The sequence below is a fragment of the Actinia tenebrosa genome, unplaced genomic scaffold (genome assembly GCF_029948245.1).
Source record: "Actinia tenebrosa isolate PJP-AT-01 unplaced genomic scaffold, QUT_ActTen_1.0 PGA_scaffold0__85_contigs__length_37466705, whole genome shotgun sequence".
NCBI classification, from domain to species: domain Eukaryota; kingdom Metazoa; phylum Cnidaria; class Anthozoa; order Actiniaria; family Actiniidae; genus Actinia; species Actinia tenebrosa.
Window position 1 is genome coordinate 19,380,742 of NW_028292569.1, and position 20,467 is coordinate 19,401,208.

A 20,467-nucleotide genomic window follows, 5' to 3' on the forward strand; every position below is an offset into this window, starting at 1 on the left:
ATTTTTTGAAACTCTAATACAATTAGTCAATATTCTTCTTTCATTCAAATTTCTTTATTCACAAAATTTAAGCAAACATGTTCAGTTGGCTTTTTATAGTTATTTTGCGCAGTAAACATTGATTTTTTTCTTACTTTTTCTTACTCTTCAGTTAGACTTTTTTTGAACGTTAAGCACCAATTAAATAACAATTTTCATTTGTTTATCGCCGTTTTTGTTGTTGGAGTTGAAGGCGCTTACACTTGCCGTACACAGTTACTATCTGTAACCGGCTTAACTAAATGAAACAGCTATTGTTGCATGCTAGTTAAAAAGTAAATTACGGCTTAGTTCTGCTTAAGGTCAAGACCTTCGTAAATCTATCATACAGTGTTGAGCTGCGATTTGCTATCAGTCAATTAATTAAACATACAATTTGTGTTTAAGAAAATCTTGCTGATTAGAGTAACAATGAAAACATGTAGCTATGTTTGCTGTTTTAGTCCGCATTTTTGAAAGACTTGTTGTCGCCAAGGGGTTCACGAAAAATGGATGGATAAAGTATCCGTACTTATGCTTGAAGAAGTAATTTGTAAGGAAACGTGAAAATACAACAACTAAATATTATAATTCTACATTACCAGCTTTAAAGTAATACATATATGAGAAATAAATATCACACTATACTATTCATCAGCTTTTTCATAACACATTCAACCTTATTTTGTTTTTGGTTGTTTCGCATTTTCCTTTTACTAGTTTAACCCACCACAATTTCCTTTTAAATAACTCAAAAACAGCAACATAAAACACTAAAAATTTCACCCAAAAAACACTGATATGATCAAGCATATTAACTATGGTTCCAGCAAGATCTTGCCGACTTGGTATGTCAGTTAAAAGTTTACGGGACTTTTGGGGACTTAGGAGAACACCTTAGCAAGCATCTTCGTTTCGACGTATTCGTTTCAGTTTGCTCCTTCAGTAGCTGTAAACTGCTTGAAAAGTCCGAGGGTCAGAAGCTCGGATTTTTGAATTTGTTGATCATAACAACAAAATTTCTTTTGATTTTCTAAATTAATTTATTTTCTTCACTCCAGGCCGATTGTGTAATTTCGATCTTGAAGTGAGTTTTCTAGCGATCCTATCATTTTACGGGGTTTCTTTCAGTCTATTCATTTGCTTTATAAGAAAACGTTTCACCATGTGAGGTATTACGCATTGTCTTGGATTTAGTTGCCCCTGTGCAACTACCCTGTTTAACATTAACCAACCTGATGTAATCAAACGGCAGACCGAGCACAGATTGCAGTAACCACAACATGTCATGGTTGCCAAGACGTCAAGACATGTTAATTGCCAAATACAAGTATAATGATACCGGTGAGGTATATATGTAACATGAGAATCAAAACTGTGACACAAAGAGAGTCTTGATAAAAAATAGACAGCATCGATCTTAAATACAATGTCAAAAGGCTTAGGATGCGTTTAAATAGCTTCTTTTGTATTGAAGAATGGGTGTTATGTAGCTCAAGTAGTCTATAGTTTGACAAAGCATAAATCGTGCTTGGATTAAGTTTAACTTCGTAGTCATGAAAAAAGATTTTTCATTTCATCAAAGAAATCTATGTACACCACTAGCGTGGTGACTTTACTTGCTACTGGGTGACCACACCAAAAATGATCAAATGAAAAAAGAACTTAAGGAATGTTTAAATGCGCAAGTCAAATTTTAAGACAAGAGATCAGTCGTTTGGACTGTTGGTGTTAGAAGTAAACTCAGTAAACAAACCAACTTTACCGATACGTCTGATGCTTTAATGATCAATCAACAAAGTCAATAAAAGACGATAATGAAGCACTAATAAAGTCCTTCAACCAGCTTTTATGTACCGAAGCACGTTGTCTATACAATGTCTTTCCAAAGACACTGTCACTCCAACACTATTACTAAGGCAGATGGCTGTTTATATTTATCGTGTTCGCACGAATAAACCAAGCTCATTACTGACTTGATCGTTGGTAGGTCCAGTGGTATTCATCTGGCTAGCATAGCTTTAACATTCAGTTCATTCATTTGGTCAAGATCACTCACTTCGTATGGATTTGTAAACCATGCATCAAAAGGCTTAAATTACTCAACAGTAGTGACTAATTGTGGTTTTTTTCTTGATTTGATCTTAGCGGGACTCTACTTGGTAAAACCAAGCCAAAACGAATACTAACTTATGTTTTACAGCACCACAGCAGCCGGCAGTGGTCTCAGTTCGGCACAGCTTAGAGTGGTTTTTCATTTCTGTCTATTGCGTAACCAAGCACGAAGTACAGCCAAGTAGTTATGTTGCCTTTAATGGTTGCGCAAAAGCGTTTTCGCATTGTAAGATACCGCCTACGTCATACTCTCTTCGTACAATAGTATCCGAGTTGTCTGATTCAGTCTCCGGCTGTTTTTCCTCCTACGCTGTCTTGTACGTATAAAAAATGAACGCTTGGAAATCTAGCTTAGTAAATATAAACAAGATTAAATAAGTTATTGCTTGTCTATCATCCAAACTGAAAAATCCTAGAGTACAGTACTTGGTTGTTCAGCTTGTTTAAAGAAGTGTTCATTGTTTTTAAACATTTTTTTCTTGCAAACGCGCGCCATTGTATTTCATAACATTCTTGTTCATCGTCAGCTAAAATATATCAATAATAGAAGGGAGCGGCGTAAGTCAAGCTGGAGCACGCGCCGGGTATTGTGCGATCCATAGCTACGGGAAATTAAGGGCAAGTGGTTAGGTTGTTGTGTTTCCTCTGCAAGTCACGTTTAGCAAAAAAAAAAAAAAAAAAAGATACAATACAATACAATACGAGAAAAAAAACAACAAAACAACAGTAGAAGAAAAAACGTTATCACTAAAGAACTATCGCCACAAGTAAAGGATGGCGCAGCTCAAGGGGGTCGAACTGAAAGCAAGTCAAGAAGGGTGAAAACATGAAAGCATGTGCAGAAAGGTACATGTGTTTTGCCCTGCTACGGTAATTGTTGTCGTATAAGCTTGCGTATTATTCTTGCATACAAGTGCCTAAATACACAAGGGCCATTACTACACAGTTTTACTTTGCATTTCATTACAAGTGAATATAGCCAATTATAAGCTGAGCGGTGAGCGCGGCGCGCAAAGCATGAGTGGACAAAATGACGGCCCTCAGCATGAAAGAACGAAGCAGGAATGGCGGTAAAGTGAAAGTGTTTTTATTTTTATTCTTCTTTTCCATATTTCTGCTTCTTGTAGACACATTTATTATATTTTAGTCAAAAGAAAACATAATATTACGCAAAAGTTGGGTTACAGTAGCCTGGGAATGAGGGCCGGCGGCAAAACAGCCTAACGCGCTATGATTGGGTGCCACAAAATTCATCGCTCAGCTGGTAGGAATATAGCCAATTAAAAGTATCGATTTTAAAGGTCTTACAGCTTTTAATAAAGACGATTTTTTATATGCTATATTATCCTTATCAATAAATAGATATTTTGCGAGCTGCAGTTTGTAATAATCCATAGTTCACTTTCTTTCTAGATATTGGGACTGTACATTATTCAGATAAGATTTCAGTTCTTCACAAAGATCAGTATCCTTTTTGTTTTGATTTTTCAGATGACATTGACGATTTTCAAATTGCCGTCGCAAATTTATGTTCTTCACTACCCCTTGTAAAGTTTTCTTTTTGTACGCATCCCAGTTGATCTTATCTTGTAAACTTCGTTGAAGAGCATCTTCATCTGGGTACGGTGTTTCCTGTCAATATAAAAGAATCTTTAGATCATTGCAATAATTAGTACAAAAAGCTTGTTGCAAGAGTGAGTATTTAACAAATTCTTTCTCTCCATTTGCTAGCTTTAACTACGCATTGACCCTAGTGACCCAGTATCACCAGGGACCCTAATGACCCAGTATCACACAGTGACCCTAGTGACCCAGTATCACCAGGGACCGTGATGACCCAGTATCATCAGTGACCCTAGTGACCCAGTATCATCAGTGACCCTAGTGACCCAGTATCATCAGTGACCCTAGTGACCCAGTATCACACAGTGACCCTAGTGACCCAGTATCACCAGGGACCCTAGTGACCCAGTATCATCAGTGACCCTAGTGACCCAGTATCACCAGTGACCCTAGTGACCCAGTATCACCAGCGACCCTAGTGACCCAGTATCATCAGTGACCCTAGTGACCCAGTATCACCAGGGACCCTAGTGACCCAGTATCATCAGTGACCCTAGTGACCCAGTATCACCAGTGACCCTAGTGACCCAGTATCATCAGTGACTCAATGTAACACTGACCTCTTGGGTCGAATTAAACATAGTAGGCAGGTTAAGTTTGTAAGAAACTCAATGACTTACTGTAGTAAGAAGCCGTCGTTTCATACTATCAGTACAGTGGGACAAATAGAATTTCTTTGATATCATTATACATTCTGCTCCATTACTAACCTGAAACGAAGATCGTTTAGTAATACATGCCTAACTAAAATGTGAATAAATAGATCAAATTCCTGAAAAATGCTGACTTGCTATGTATAAACAAACATTTGAACTGGGCAACATATAATGCTTACAAGACTGAGGCTTGGCTGATCATCGAAAAGCATAGATGACACCCCCTATGAAGAATGAAATATTAGATAAAGGTTAAAACGTTATGGCGAGGAGGGCCACAGGCCCGAGGTCTTGAATTTTAATGCAAATCCGAGCACGTGCGTTTTAACTGGTTTAAAAAACGATCAAGCCCTATTGTTAATGTTTGATCTAGGGTTCGAATTTCGATGGAAAAACTTGTCCCGAGTTTTGAATTCAGCCGTGCTCTCCCCTGTTAGTATCAATGTTCAATTTCAAACCCTGGACGGGTTTTCCTTCGAAATTCAAAGCCGACATCAAACTATAGAAATAGGGCGTAGTTGTTATTAAGTTCAGTTAACTTGACAAATAAACGCCTTTCTTTCTTCTCCCTTCTTCCTTTCAAATGCATAGAAATAAATGCAATACCTAGTAATTACTTTTTTTAATTTAAAAATTATTTTCTACTTTCCCATAGCTAATGATACTTTGCTTCATCAAAATCAAAAAACTGACCCTAATTGAAACGTTCTTCAATTGAATATATACTATACCTACTTTTATCTGTACAGTACTTGCCAGTTGGGATTTCATAACAGTATTATGTTTATATTTATCTATTTCAGTTTCTAATTTGTCTCCACAATTAGCTCTGAAGAGCTAATTACATTGAGACGTAAATAAAGTGGATTTATTCGTATTTTATTTATTTACAGTACTGATTATCAGTTTATTCCGAGTTAATTTTGCGTGTACAGAACATCAAGAGGTTTGGTGTTACAAATAATGTATTGACTTACGAAAAAATTTTTAAAATTTCCTTTAAACTTCTTCAAGCTTCTACCTTTTTCTGTTTTTTTACTTCTTCATTCGGATATCAAACGAGGTATTTTCAACCATGTCTGATGTCTTCCTTTGGTTACCCCCTAAAGCCGCAAAGTATTATGGGTATGGTAAAATAGAAAATATAGATACACTTTATTTTCAAAGACTATACAGAGAGAACTGATTCAGTGCTGACTTATATTTTTTTAAATATAATATCAAGAAGCATTATACTCACAAACACATCTCCTTTGGAAAGTAAAGCCACTTGAACGAATACTGGGTGACGATCAGCTTCTGTGAATTGCACCTCGTTCTTATGAATAAGATACAAGCAGTGTGAGGGATATAAACAGTGTGTGCATAGAGCAAACAGAACTTGCAACAGGAGTGGACCAATTACTGACTCACCTGTTTTAATGCACCTTCATCGATAACAGATATTTTCTGTCTTGGAAAATTTTCTTCTTCGTCATTTTCCTTTTTATTTACTTCTTTGGTAATAAATCAATAAAAAATTAACTGATTTATGATTATGATTTCTACTTATCTTAAATTGTATACACTTTCATTGGTCCAGTTTGTGCAACCATTTCCATAACACATGGGAACCTCATTGATAATAGTATTCTCTACAGAGAACTGAGGGTAGACCCAAATTGCCCCGAGTGACCTATATCTAAACCTCAAGAACTTGTGCATTGGTGAAGTATTATAGAAATAAAACTTGATTCTATGATTTAGATGGTATTATTTACCGTTACTTTTTGTCGATAGCCTTGATCTTGCGCGTTGGTTCATGAAACTTGTGGCTGGACCAGGAGACTCTTCTTGAGAGGCATGCGATAAACTACTTTCAGATGACTTGTCGTACGATGAACGTTGAAACTTTGGACTTGAAAGCTAAAAAATAAGAAAAATTAAATACTTAGTATTTGATTTGAACTTTTGATGTGGGTAAAACGTTTTCCTGTTTCAACACTGACAAGAAGAAGATTCTTCGTTTGAGTTTCATCCTTGATATCAAATATTAAGCAATTATTGGCCGATGTTCAAACAATAATTGCTGCAGCAAGACACTAACGATTCACGATGTTTTGTGATAATCGAGCGCAATGATTGCATGTTTTATCATTCAAATTATTTTTGCTTTTGTTTCATTTTTTTTCCCGACTCTATCGTACATTCATTCATTCATTCATGCCAAGTGATTTTCTGACAACACAAGTAAACGAGGCATGTTGACAAATGCATGCGCAGCGTTAATGCGCAGGAGCAAACTATTGTTTGCAGCAAAATACTTTGCACCGTAATTTGCATGAGCATTTTTATATTACCATTAGTTATAGGCAATTATTTACAGTTAGATCGGCCAATCAAAACGAAGGGAAGAAATAATTTCATGATAATATTCTCTTAAGCGGTCCCGAAAAACAAAGGTATCATCACAAAGATACGTCGCATGACATATTAGTTCATCACTAGCTAGGGCATCAAGTACGTTTTCCCACAAACTCAGATTCACTAGCAAACCCTGAAATACCGTTGCTGCCGGAGCTCTGACATGACCTTTCTATTTTCTCTGAAGTAGAGCGGACCGGGGACTTGATATATACCTACAAACACATATCGTGCTTGTAAGAAGTTTACAGATAAATACCTTTCGATTATTATGCGACTCTTCCACATGGACGCCTGCGCTCTTTTTAGCAGAAAAAGACGAGTTTCTACTAACAGAACCATCAATAACTATCAACTTTTTACGGTTCGTCACAGCCTGTTTAGCGGGACTTGAAGCCCTGCGGGCCTTTAATTCTGGAGACGTACGTGTGGACGAATATGGTGAGTTCTCTGACATTTCTCCAGGGAAAGACATGTCATCAAGTATTGCAGAAGGTCTCTTTTGACGAAATCGAGCAAGAATTCCTTGTGCCACGGCAACTTGTTCAATATATGCACCTTCATCATGCCGGATACTAGATGTCTTATCTACTTCTAAAGTAGTAGACAAAGACAAGAACGCAGTTATAGTACTAGGCTAAGTCATCAACTCTAATCACCCCCACCCCTCCCCCTCCAGCCGCCATGGTTTAGTCAACACGTGCCCACATACCATTTTCATCTGCTATCATTGATAGTGAACGCAGCGTCAGCTTGGGCAGTAGCTTGGTTACAACAGATAGCTTTGTTCGTACGCGTTCAAGTCTTGAACGAGATTCAGCTTTAGGTACAAAACTTTTTACTAGAAAAGAAAAAAGAAGACAACATTTTGATCATTTTGTTATCATCTTCAAGAAAGTGGTACCTGTATTAAGCGGATACCTACGGGACCTTGCAAGATTAATATAGTTGTCCGCTGAATAGAGGTTTGTTTTACTGTAAAATATAGGATAAAAATGTGTAACCATGCAGGTGTCTGTTTGATAATGTGTGTCCGCTTACTGAGTGTATCAATGACGTCCATTCTTAACGAGTCCAAAGGGTTTTGTAAAACGATTTTATATAAAAAAATGCTCTTCTGACATTGGTCACATGTTCGACTGAGCTAGCGTCATGTATAATAACGAACCATTGTTTTGCCAGAGCTCACCAAAGTCAGGTCAGTATTTTTTTTTTTTGTGGAAATAAAAACTGCTGTAACCGTTGTTACTTTTCAGTGGTTGACATTTTATCCCTCTCTACTCATATGAGTTTCTACGTGTTAATAATCAGTATGAACGTCTGACTAATTTCTTTCTATGCGTAGTCAGAGGTTTACGCCCGCGCACTTCTCCGGCACGTTCCACCATTATTATGAATTCGTGTTCATAACACAAGCAAGTCAGCGTGACTTCAGATGATATAGCATACCATTTTCAAATCCTACAACTCGTTCTTTATGCTCAGTGAGCTGGCTCTTTACTTGCTTGAGTTTTTTAAGGATTCGACAGCTTCCCTAAAAATGGAATATAATAAAATCAGGGCCCGAGGAATCCCTTTAAATAGTATTGTAAAATCTTTAGCCCCCCTTTCTTCTGTCTGCATAAAAAAGTGATCCTCCCATTGAAATTTGTTGAACTATTGACGCACTCCTTTATGTAGTATAAAATATTTGATGATACCCCTCTTTGACTGAATAGAAACTCAAAGACCCTTCCCTGGATTCCTCCAGCCCACCCCCTTCCAAGAAATGACCCTTTTATCTATTTCGATTTTCTTTCCAGGTAATTCATCATATAATGGCACCTGTTTTCACTGGACACCTACGGGCCCTTGGCTGATATGATGTCCCTTAATAGGCGTTCGCTAAAAAAAGGTTTGTTTAACTGTAAAATGCCATGGTGCGGCCGTGCTGAGTTGTTCGTTTACTGGAAATATCACTATATTTACCCATTTAATGATATAGATCCAGTCTGTATGATTGCTGTCTTTCACAAGGACGGAGCCGCTTCTGAAGAAGAAGAAAGGAAAATATGAAACAGCTAATTAGTGATAGTAGAGTGTTTTATATAATTCGTAAAACACAGTAGCAAAATCATTTCGCACAAAATAGAACAAAAAGTTGTGTAATGTATATCGTTTTCTATCGTTTTAAATGCGATTGTCCTACTTGGACAACAGAGCATCTCAGATTGCAAGGAATTATGGGGTGTCCAGGGAGGGGGGCAAAATAAAACAAAGAGAGCGGATGATTTATTGAGTTTTTTTTGTTTTGTTTTTTTTATCTTTCTTTCCTGGGTGATCGATGTGTCGTCTTTGGCTGTAATAATGGCAGGCAATATAAAGAAAAATATATCACCAACTATCACATTAGCTCTATTTTTGCCCCTTGGACGCCACATAATGCCCTGCGTTCCAAGATGGTCGCCGTTTCGTCGAAGTAGCCATTAACGATAGTTATAAATGACTTTTTTACAGATATGGTGTTAGTACTCTGCGGTAATTTATAAAAGGGGATTAATAAAATAAGCCATGTTACAATCTCATACCCGAACCTTTATTTCTTTCTGCGCTTGCTCAAGCAGTAAGAAGTAAGGGATGTGGATACGAGATTGGCCATATTAGATTTAATTCAACACTGCGCATGCTCGCTACCTGAAGAAATGGAACAAGCACTTTTTTGGATTCTCTCCAAGTAACTCTATTGGCCATCCTCTGAGAAATTCGATTCCTCTGTGAAAGCAAATCATGAATAATAAATATCTATACAAACTAAATAAACTGTATTCACATATGTCGTTATCATACTAAAAATAGAGTAAATAAATACGGCAAAACGGAATCATAGCTGGATGTTTTTCCGCCAATTTTCATATCACAGTAAGTTGAGAAACAAACTCCTTTCCCATTACAATTCTTGGAGTCCAACCAAGGGAGCACATTAAAATTTTGTTTGTGTAAGGAAAGTCATTGTTCTTGGTTGATCTATCTAGCGCGCGCAATCCATCTTGTGATAGGCGTTCCTCGTAGTGTTTTGGTTTCGGCCGATCCGAATGGCCTACGATCGTGTAAGGAAGAGAATGACGAGTGTAATTTTATACACGTCGCTCCGCTCCTCGCAAGATATTCGTCGGTTTTCGGAGTAAATTCGCTAGCTCGACTAAACCAAGGAACGCCTGCCATGAAGTGTAGCGCGCGCACGTAAACAAGAACTACAAAGAACGCCTGTCATATCTTAGAATAAGTGCGATAAAATCGAAGATAAACCAACACAATCAAAATTTTAACGTGCTCCCTTGGTCCAACCACATATCTCAAAATCCCTAGAGTTATACATAACAATGAAACAGCCCCCATGTTGGTTGATCTAACAATATAAGCTATGACGTAATAACATGCACCCCTAGTAGCTAGAATATTCTTTTGGGCAGTAAGCTGCTGGAGGTCTTGCATGCAGGGCTCAAAACATCAAACTAACTTTTAAGTTAAAAAGCGTTTGGCTACCTAGTCACCGTATGTACTATAAGGCTATTAAAGTCGTCTTGGTTAAGTATATTTACCATACATTTTCCGTTTATATATTTAAATTATTCCTTTCGACACATATTATTTTATGGTCGTGAATGCAAACTGTTTGCCTCAGATATGAATCAGAAATAGATAGCATTGCTGTAATGAGTTGGAAGCCAGGAAGCAGGCTGTTTTACGTACCTGATGAATTTCTTATGGTCAGGGTCGTTAAGATTTTTAATTCCTCCAGCTAACATGAATATGTCAACAAAGTCCTATGAAATTGAAAATGAGAATGTGAAATGTTGGAAGCAATATTTCTAATTGATATTAGAGCTTATACTTTAGTCCGTAGCTACACTTTTAAAAAAGCGAGCAAAAAGCAAATAGTCTCACCTCTCGTGAAATGACCAAGAGTTCGATTGGTTCTCGTGATATGACCGTTGACTGACGTCGAGTGTCATGTAACATAGCCAATTCCTTCAATCATAATAAATAATTTAAGTCAATAAAGGTTATGTTTATATTCCGCTGTAGTGCCTTGCCTTTCATCTCTTGGGTCTCGGCGTTCGATTCCTAAATAAGACATCCATTGTGCGCTTTTTAGGTCTCTCCCTTTGAGGTTTTTTCTCATTGGTTTTCCTTCCTGCGCAAAACCGGGTTAAATTTCATTTCGATCTCAAGCAAAACGGTTGTTTCGGGGCTCAATAACATTTGAAACATTTTGGTGGCTTTAGTGCAGCAAATAAAACACAACTCATATCTAAGGCTAGGGTCAAACGTCCAACTTCACATGAGTATATGCATAATGAGGCGGTCTTCTTTAATGTCATTAGGTTCTGCTCATGTGAAGTTCAACGTTTGTTGTTGGCCCAAGCGATATATATATCCTAAATTGGACAATTTGGAAATGATATGCATAGCGCTTCAAGTCTTGTTGTCTGATCAGCAAACGATTTTACTAACCCCAAAGCTGTCTCCTCGACGTAAAAAATGCACTGTCCTGGCAAAGGCCTCGTTTTTGGCCATTACTGTTACCACAGCTAAGTAGAGTAAAACCAAAAATAAAAGAAGCATTAAAAATGAAATTAGTTAAGCTCGCTTTTGCCAAAGTACCGTAGTCCAATTAAGACCATAGAGTTTAGTTCTAACTAATAATAATGAAGATTTTTGGGTCGTCCTTCACGAATTTGCAAGATGTGATTCTACATGTGTAGAACAATAGAAAACAATGACCTTTCTCCAACCCCGCCCCTAAACCTGACCAATCACAGGGATGTTGTGAAGCCTGACCCGGATTTTTTATGTCAGTATTGTGATATAAATTTGTTTTAAAACATGTTTGAAAATAAAGATTAGAGCATGTTCAATGTTATTGAATTTGTTCCATAAGATTTGACTCTAGAAAATATGCATTTTAGATTGAATGTATTACCTGACCCAGATAGGACAAAGTAGAAGGCTTGGGGAATATGACCTTGACGTAGTATGGCTCTCTTGGCTGAATGGCTGCAATGCAAGAAAAAATCAGTGTAAATTTATTTTTACGTCGATTGCTGCATGGCGGAGTGATGTAGTCTCCCGAGCCAGAGGCTCATGTTTTGAAAAGTCTTCGACGCCAGATCGCCACTAAGAATCGGCACAAGGAAAACCGTAGTAGCCAAAGAAAAGCCCTCGAGGCACAGAGCCGACACTGAAGCATCTTTATTCGCATAAGACACCCACCCCGGGAATCGCATTTGTAGAGAGGCGGCGCATTAGGACACACCCCACCTCTGCCGCTTTCCTGTCAAAGTTGTATCACATTCAATATAAACCTATATTCGCAACAGGACAAGAGTAATTTCAATATCTTCTGAAAATCCAACGGCGTCTTATACTTTGATTACTATATATAAACTATATATAAAAGCAAAACAACCTTAATGTAATAATTATTTAGTGTTTTTTTTTTAAACTGAAACGCAAAACCCGCATATTATCACCTATCAACTGCATACAGCATCACTGCATTCCTGTTTTCAGTGTTGCAACTATTCAATTAACATAACTAACTAAAATGCAGACAGCTTGTTGACGCAGTATATATTCATCATAACCACAGCAAGTATATACCAATGGAATGTTGCTGAGTGTTGGATGGAAAGCAAAGCAAATCAAAGCAAATATTATAATGATCCAAACTCAATACTTGTATTTACGGTTACTTACGATTCGAACCATCCAACAGCTATTAACTTGTTTTGTATTCTCTGGGGATATTCTGCAAAAGATCGAATCGGACGCAAAGAAAACAGGATCTGAAACAATTAAAGACACGAAAGTATGAGTAAATATCTTAACTGAGATATGCAGTCTTGGTCTAGTTTTTGGGAATGATGATAGCAATAATGAAATCTTTTATCTTAATAATCGTGGTCAAAACTAGAGGTTTCGTGCAGGGAGATTTTTCAATAATAATAATAATAATAATAATAATAATAATAATAATAATATACATTTTTAGATACGCATCTTAAAGTCTCGATGCGTTTACAATTTGTTTAAAATATATAAAATATTCATTTATAACCAAAAACGGGCACTTTCACAGCCGAAATTCAATGGATGAAATTTCTTGACGTTAACAATAAAATATCTGAACACAAATAAGGGTTGAGAGACGCACGAAAAAACCTTGTGATAACGAGTGATATCAGATGCAACAAACTACCTTAGCTAATTGCTGCTCGGTTCTTTGTTCAGGGGGTGTTAACAAAATGTTTTTGACCTCTTGTGAGACTCGCATCTAAACCAAACACACACAGCAAAGTAAATATATATGCATATACAGAACATTAAACAACATCATTTTTATCGAACCTATGACAACCTCTGGATGGATCTAAGTCAGGGTACGGATCAGGGGGAGGGAATACGGCTAATGTTCACGTTAATATTCCTTTCTATCAGACACACCCCCACCCCTCACTTTCACTCTCTTGCATTCTACACGGTCTCTAATATCTTCCATTTTAATCCTCCATCCTTATAGGGTGCGCCACACTAAGTCAAAGTAAAATCGTCATATTTAGCACTAGCGTCGGTATTGGATTTTAGAAGCCATCGGCATTAGCTTGAATAGCATTTTAGAAAGATATACTAAGGGCGAAAACTTAACGAGAAAGGATCTCCGTCGCAAGGAAATGGCAAGTGGTCTGATTAATTGGGAAAACCCTTTTCTAACAAGTGAGTAAGGTCTACACTGCTACATGGCATTACCTACTCAAGGGCCGATCCAGCCAAAAGTTTAGGGGTGGGGGGGGGGGGGCTAATTGAGTTTAGGGGGAGCTAATTGAGTTTCTTTCATCAACACAACGGGAAACAATAAAAAAAGCATCTAATTCTTCAGTATTTTTAAATTTTTTCCTGCTATTTGCCGTCCCCCCTGGATCCGCCCTTGCTACTATAATAGGTTAGCGTGAAGATTATTTTCCTATACTGCATGTCATACCTTTCTATTTGCTTTAAAATACGAAGCATCAAAGGCGAGTCCGCCATCGATTTTGGAATCGTCTTCGTTGATGTACTCTGTAAATACTGTGTGTGCAGTGGCCTCGTTATCTTCATTTTCCCTTCAACAGCAATGTTCATTAACATTCATAAAAATGGCTTTAAGAAAATTTATGGTTTATTTTACAGTAAACGAAGGGTGGGTTCACATTGACTCACTTTTCGTATTTGTACTGACAAAGGGATGCGAACATTTGTACAAGTCGAACACAACGTCTAAACAGCTCTACGGACGGAAGATGCTGCAAAACAAAATTGAATTTGAAAAAAAGATCCCAGGCCTTTGAATTTGTATATAACTGAAGCAGTATCATGCATATGAATTAAAATGGGGAGCCCGAAAAAGTAGCTGACTCAAGCAAATTTAATTCGAGGCTGAAAACGAAAAGAAAATATTTATTTTTCAAGAACAATTTACAATAAGACCCGCAGCCCGAATGGTCTACGAGTCAATAGCCCGTGAGGCCTACTGACAAACTATTGACTTGTAGACCATGAGGGAGAGAGGTCTAATTGTTTTAGCATAAACCTACTAATAGGTCAAATAAATGAATAATTTATTTTTTCGTTAATTTGTTTTGGTTTTCAAACTGCTGGTTTTCGCTACTAGAGTGGTCTATCCCTAATGAGTAGCTCAGGATTTGTGACAGATCCTTAGCAGGTTTATACTATAAGACAGTTACTTAGTTTAGTTATAGTAAACTGGCTGGTAAAAAGCTGATTTATCCTAGGCCTTTGATCACCTTATCAAAATACTTGGTTACTCCGACAGTGCTTCGTCTACCCCAGGTTTCAAGTGTGCTACGTTTTCTTCGTTTCACTTTGGCCCCAGCAACTGCTAACTCACTCAGAGAGTATATGGTACTTGTACGTCTGCTGCCACGAGGATTACTGCCATCAGATTGTGTATTGGAGTAGTGTTCAAGATGTGTTGTTGCTTTGCGCACTTGAAAAAATGTTGAAATGATAAATCAACGTATAAGATACGAAAATGTGTCATACAAGACTGATTCAAAGCCCTGACGTTGTGCGGGCAAGTGCTCAAGCTTATACTCATTATTACAAGAGGGTCCTGAGAAGGGGTAAAATAAAAGCTGGAATTTGCCTTTTTTGGGGCTGGGAAAATGGAATTTTATGCACTGGGAATGGGATTAACAAACAGAAGGGAAAAAACAATCAAAAAATGGGAATGGGATTGAGATGTGAGCAAAACATAGGCTGAGACCATGGGATTTGGTCAAGATTGGGGCTGGGAAATGGGATTAGGACGCCCTCCCAACGCCCTCCCCCCTTTCCTTCAGGACCATGTTACAAAAGTCGATCCAAACCTTTACGTCCATGCTTCATCCGCGAGATTCCTACTGCTGCTCGTACAGCTGAAAAGTCGCTGGTAGATATTTTCGGTAAACCGGTGCTTCTTCTTAAGCTACCCGAAAAACTAGAACTCAAAGAAACGTTGTCATCATCTAAAGAACTTGTTGTGGTGTTGGAAAGAGTACGATGTGACCTCAAGCTCGCCATCGGTGACCGAGGTGGTTTTGGATACTGCACTGCGGGCTGCATTGATCCTGGGAACTATCTTACAACTGAAGAAAAGGATTTAATGTAACAATGATGTATGTTTGACCTATGATCAAGATAAGTCCACGATAGCAACCAGTATTCTTCATAAGCAGGAATAATGTAATCTGGTTTTAGTGATGCATGCATCAAATTATTTTTTAGAAAAGTGGCAAGACCCTTATCCCCTCTTGGCGCGTCGTTCTTCCGACTAGAGAAATGAAAGAAACTTGCGCGATGAAGAAATTGCAATTGGTCAAATATCTTATGCATAACCGAATAATGACTAGTGGATACTGTAGTTGGGACTGTGTTGGTGTGTTATATGCAGCAAGGGAATAAGAAGAAAACATAAACACCGTATAGAACGTTTGTAACAATAGTGACGTTAGTTTCGGATGGCTACGGTTATTCTCCGAATCGAAATTGGAGGCATATATGCATACGATGAAATTCGTTTTCAAAACAAATTATATATATACAATTGATGTCTTTTTATTGTTTTTTATACAACAATAAACCAGTCACCAGCTGCTTTTCTTTCCCGCACATTCTTGGCGATAGTCAAGGTCTTAGTGACCGCGGTGTTTAGTTCAAATCGTTACCAAAACTGACACCACGTCTTGTTAGTTTGTCTTACATTACACGTGATGGAATAAGCTGTCTTCAGTATATTCAAAATATACAGCTGCTTATCTTACGGTCATCCTGTGTGCTTAGAGAGAAAGATCACATCTACATCGATCAACTGTACCCTGTCTAGCCCATTGAGAGCCCTTTATGCCTTCAATTAGGTGATATTACGATATTCATTTTTCAACTTCATTTATCAATTACTGTCAAAAAGGCACCCATGAGCCAATTTGTTGTAAAACTTTATATGTTTATATACACCAAGATCCCGTCAAAGCCATTCTTCAAACATACTTTTAAAATAAATGCTAGACAACAGATGGAGGAATAAACTGGGGCAACAACACCCTAATCATGAACAATATCTTATGGTTTGGCACGGTTTGGTCTTCATAATCCAGCCGCTAGGATGTTCAAGAATCACAGTACCTACCTTCTTACTAAATCGCCTCAGTCCAAACATTCACTGCCGGTCCTTGGCCGCCGATGTCAGAAAACGTTATTTGCTACTGAGCCCGTTGGTCGGACAACTAAGCTTTACTACTGGATTTACAGGACTGTAATCCAGCTAATGCCCGATAACACACACATCGTTTTTAATCATTGTTGAACTAAAACTGATGCTTTGGTGATTAAGGAATTCTAGTGTTCAACTTTAACTAAACATGCGGAAAGTACGAATATAAACACACTGTTGACTCAAGATTTGTTGCCTTGTCATTCACGCTCTTAATAACGTGTTTGACATAAAACAAATGATAAATAATGGTTGCTATGAATGACATAAAATGATGCGTTCGATTAGTTTATCATTGTACAATTTTTGATAGCGACCGTCTATAATACTAAAGAAATACAATAATAATGTGGGCAAAACTTGAGCGAATTGTTTTAAGTTCGACTGATAAGTTTGATGAAGATATAATAGTGAAGGTTTGTATTTACAAATCGATCATATGCACGTATGCATTTGGTTTACGTATTCCAATAAAGTGGTAAGGATTATGGGAAACAATTCATATCAAATAAATAGCTTTTTGAATCAAACGTCGCGCAGTTAAGTTAAATGTATATATTGTGTTAAACGTTTTGTGTTAAAAGTTTTGTGTTAAATTTTTCTTGAACAAGGACCGTCTTCACTATATAACCCTATAATGTAAGGCGGACGTAAAAGACCCACTGAAGACGCTGGTGGTGACGACCATCTTCGGTGCAATTCGGTGCAATTCGGTGAATTGTTTCTCCAACGGCCTCATGATGAATCCTGATAAATGTACTACCATGTGGCTAGGCAAGAGCAAGGGCATAAACACACCTTGTTTTTCCATTGGTAGTGAGGTGGTCAGTCTTGCAGATGATGTCAAGTTACTAGGTGTAACTATCGATAGAGATTTAAAATTCAGCAAACACATTACAGAGATAGCACGGAAGGTTGGCAAGCAAATTCAAGTCTTACAAAGACATAAGAAACTAATTAATACTGATGCCAAAGTCAAATTATATAATGCCTATTTTTTACCTCATTTAGATTATTGTTCTATTGTATGGCATCATTGCGGGAGAGGTAATTCAACCAAATTAGAAAAACTTAATGAACGCGCTTTGCGTTTTATTTATAATGATCATAAAAGCACATATGAGGAATTATTGTTGCGTATTAATCATCCTACTTTGTATAATAGGAGAATGCACAATATTTTAATATTAGTATTTAAGGCTCTGCACGGACTGGTTCCTGAATATATTTCTAAGTTATTTACACTACGTAATTGTAGCATTAATTTACGGGGTGATAACATTCTTATTCTTCGATTGCACGTTACGTCATCGCGGCCATGTTGGTGCCATTTAACAAAAGATTTCTCATTAGCACCCATTGTTAACGGCACCACAATGGCCGCCATGCTTTTGTCTTTTGACTCTCTTGGGAATGCTTGCAATCCATCAATAGTACCTAGAGTAAACACCACTAGTTATGGTCTTCATTCCTTGGCTTATCAGGGTAGTAAGTTATGGAATTCTCTTCCAAACAACATGAGATTGTTGCACGAATTAAGTAAATTTAAATCGGAAATTTCCAAAGTCAAATTTGATATTGACTGTTGTACCTTTTGTAGAGGATAATTCTATTTTAATTTTATTTTACATATATACATATATTTATTTCATTGTTTACATCCATATTTTTATATTAGCATCATGTAATTTTAATTTTTAGTTTAGGTTATTTATAACTTGGAGATATTAGCATGTACTTGCTATCTTGTAATTCAAGTATAAATAAAGTTATTGTATTGTATTGTATTGTTGTATTGTGCCCGTGCTAAACTCTACAGGGCCCACTGTCATTTGCAAAAAGCTGTTGCGGTGTCCCTGCCCTCATGGGGAAAGCTAACAAATACATTAGTAAATAAATAATAACTACCCATAATCCTTTCCGGTCTGAGCTTTGTAGTTGAAATAAATGAAATAGGTGAAATAGGCATATTCGATATTCTAAGATGCCAATGGATGCGATGATGTGTGGACGCAATGCTTCGAAGGTTTTTCTCCGGTTTCTCCGGTTTTTCCAACAGTAGCTAGAGCTCTCTCCGTAAAAACCAACTTCTAAATTCTAATTCGGACTAGCTTTATCAAGTGGGATGCAAACCTAGTCTCCCCCACAGCCGCTTTCAGTGTCGTCACGCAATGCTTTCTTCCCTGAGTAGCTACTCACTGAAAGCGGCTGTGGGGGAGACTAATGCAAACCCGGCTGGGCTTCCCGTCCACCATGGAGTGGTAAATCCGATTAGATTTCTTTTTTTAGTTTAGAATAGCGTCAGCCATCTCAAAGCAATCATGAAAATCATAACTTTTGTACTGTTGTTTTACTAACAAACTAATCCTTTGGTCGATTCCCGTCAAGGGCATTTGATATTTTTCTCTTATCTCTAGTCTATAGAGTACTCAAGTGTCACGAAAAATGAATTTTCGCTTGATCATATTTTTGGTTAACAATTTCGATATACAATCGAAAAAGACGTCTAAACACCAAATTTGACGAGAATCAAACAAATGTCAGCTGAGATATGGTCATGTGAATATATGATTACCTCATACGAATCACGGTATTTTCGGCTTTTAGGTCAAAACGTTTTGAACTAAAGCCGAAAATACCGTGATTCGTATGAGGTAATCATATATTCACATGACCATATCTCTTCTGATATTTGACAAATTATTGTTGGAATTGGTTTGCTATTGTGTTCAGTCTTACATAAAAGGTTCATTTGGAATACGTCATAACGTTTAAAAAAGCTTTTTACACCGCTTCCCTATGGTGTGACGTCAATAAAAACAGAAATTAACCGGGTTTTTTTCCAGGGCTTTTTATAGACTTTTTAAATAAGGAACTGATATCGTCACTTCTTGTTCTTTGAGGGAGGTTTAAATATCGAAAGCAATTTTCTTTTAAGTGCTTTTTTAAAGTGAGGAACATAATGTGACCCGGAAATACAGATCCATACATTATTCTTTATTTATTTATCTTATTAGATTATTAAAATTAGACAGGAAAAGAGCTACAACAACGGCAACAACCACCAAAATGCAACGCTATATTGTAATTGCCTTAGTATGACAAGATAAGCATATAGATTCCCATTTGTTATCTTTTATCTTATAGTGACATATGAGGAAATTCAAACACGCTTAACATGAGACTGAAGGAGAAGATTTATAGTACCTTACAACCTTCCTATAATATACAGTATTAAGTCAGGGAAAAGGGCGTTAATGGCCCATAAATCAACTTCATGGTGATGTTATGATGGACATTCGAAGTAATATAGTAACAATAAAATTCTAGATTAAAAATGGTTCTTTGAATGATACGCTTTTAATAAGAAATTCTGGTTTCTTTCATTCTTTTTTTTTTTTTTTTTTTTTTTTAAATAGCTTTGCCCTGGATATCATAGCGAGCGAAGATATGATACAGAAAATAAGGAATAAGACGAGGCATGTGAATCGGAAATAGAACTCATGCACGAAATACTGAAGTATAATGGCAAATTCAAATTAAATATGTACGACCAAAGGTGTTTTTTACTTTTTTTATTTTGTTGTTTTGACGTGTCCGGCTACAACAGCAACAAGAACTCACCTGTACTCATGACGCATTGATCATGGCTTCCTGACAAACTGCCGCAAAACAATTTTTGTTAATGTGTATGGATAGCATTTTTAAACCCGAAATGATAATTTTGAATCGTTTAAGATTTGTTTATGTAATCTTTGATAATCCTTTATACGACTTTTATTGTAAGCGATGCTTATTTGGTTGGCAATTTTGTTTTCGTTGATTAAAAATCTATTTTTCTGGCATGATTATTATCTGACAT

General features: G+C 37.1%; 1 protein-coding gene across 2 annotated transcripts; it reads right to left on the reverse strand.

Annotated features, from left to right (window-relative positions):
• Positions 1-3,066: 3,066 nt before the first annotated feature.
• Positions 3,067-16,724, reverse strand: LOC116287037 (uncharacterized). 2 transcript variants are annotated; one of them, XM_031693650.2, is made up of 22 exons: positions 16,522-16,723; positions 15,224-15,481; positions 14,639-14,841; positions 14,055-14,137; positions 13,837-13,957; positions 13,057-13,131; positions 12,555-12,643; positions 11,779-11,852; positions 11,310-11,386; positions 10,740-10,823; positions 10,545-10,618; positions 9,489-9,566; positions 8,784-8,844; positions 8,265-8,349; positions 7,528-7,656; positions 7,075-7,409; positions 6,173-6,317; positions 5,826-5,908; positions 5,653-5,730; positions 4,592-4,636; positions 4,377-4,466; positions 3,067-3,765 (listed from the first exon to the last, which is right to left on the reverse strand). In XM_031693650.2, the coding sequence occupies exons 2-22, from the start codon at positions 15,456-15,458 to the stop codon at positions 3,532-3,534; spliced, it is 2,478 nt and encodes an 825-aa protein (XP_031549510.2). In that variant the 5' UTR covers positions 15,459-15,481; positions 16,522-16,723; the 3' UTR covers positions 3,067-3,531. The 2 variants fall into 2 exon arrangements, 1 of the variants encoding a protein (XP_031549510.2); XR_004196015.2 differs by having other exon boundaries at positions 3,627-3,765; positions 5,653-5,711; positions 16,522-16,724.
• Between the last annotated feature and the right edge of the window lie 3,743 nt (positions 16,725-20,467).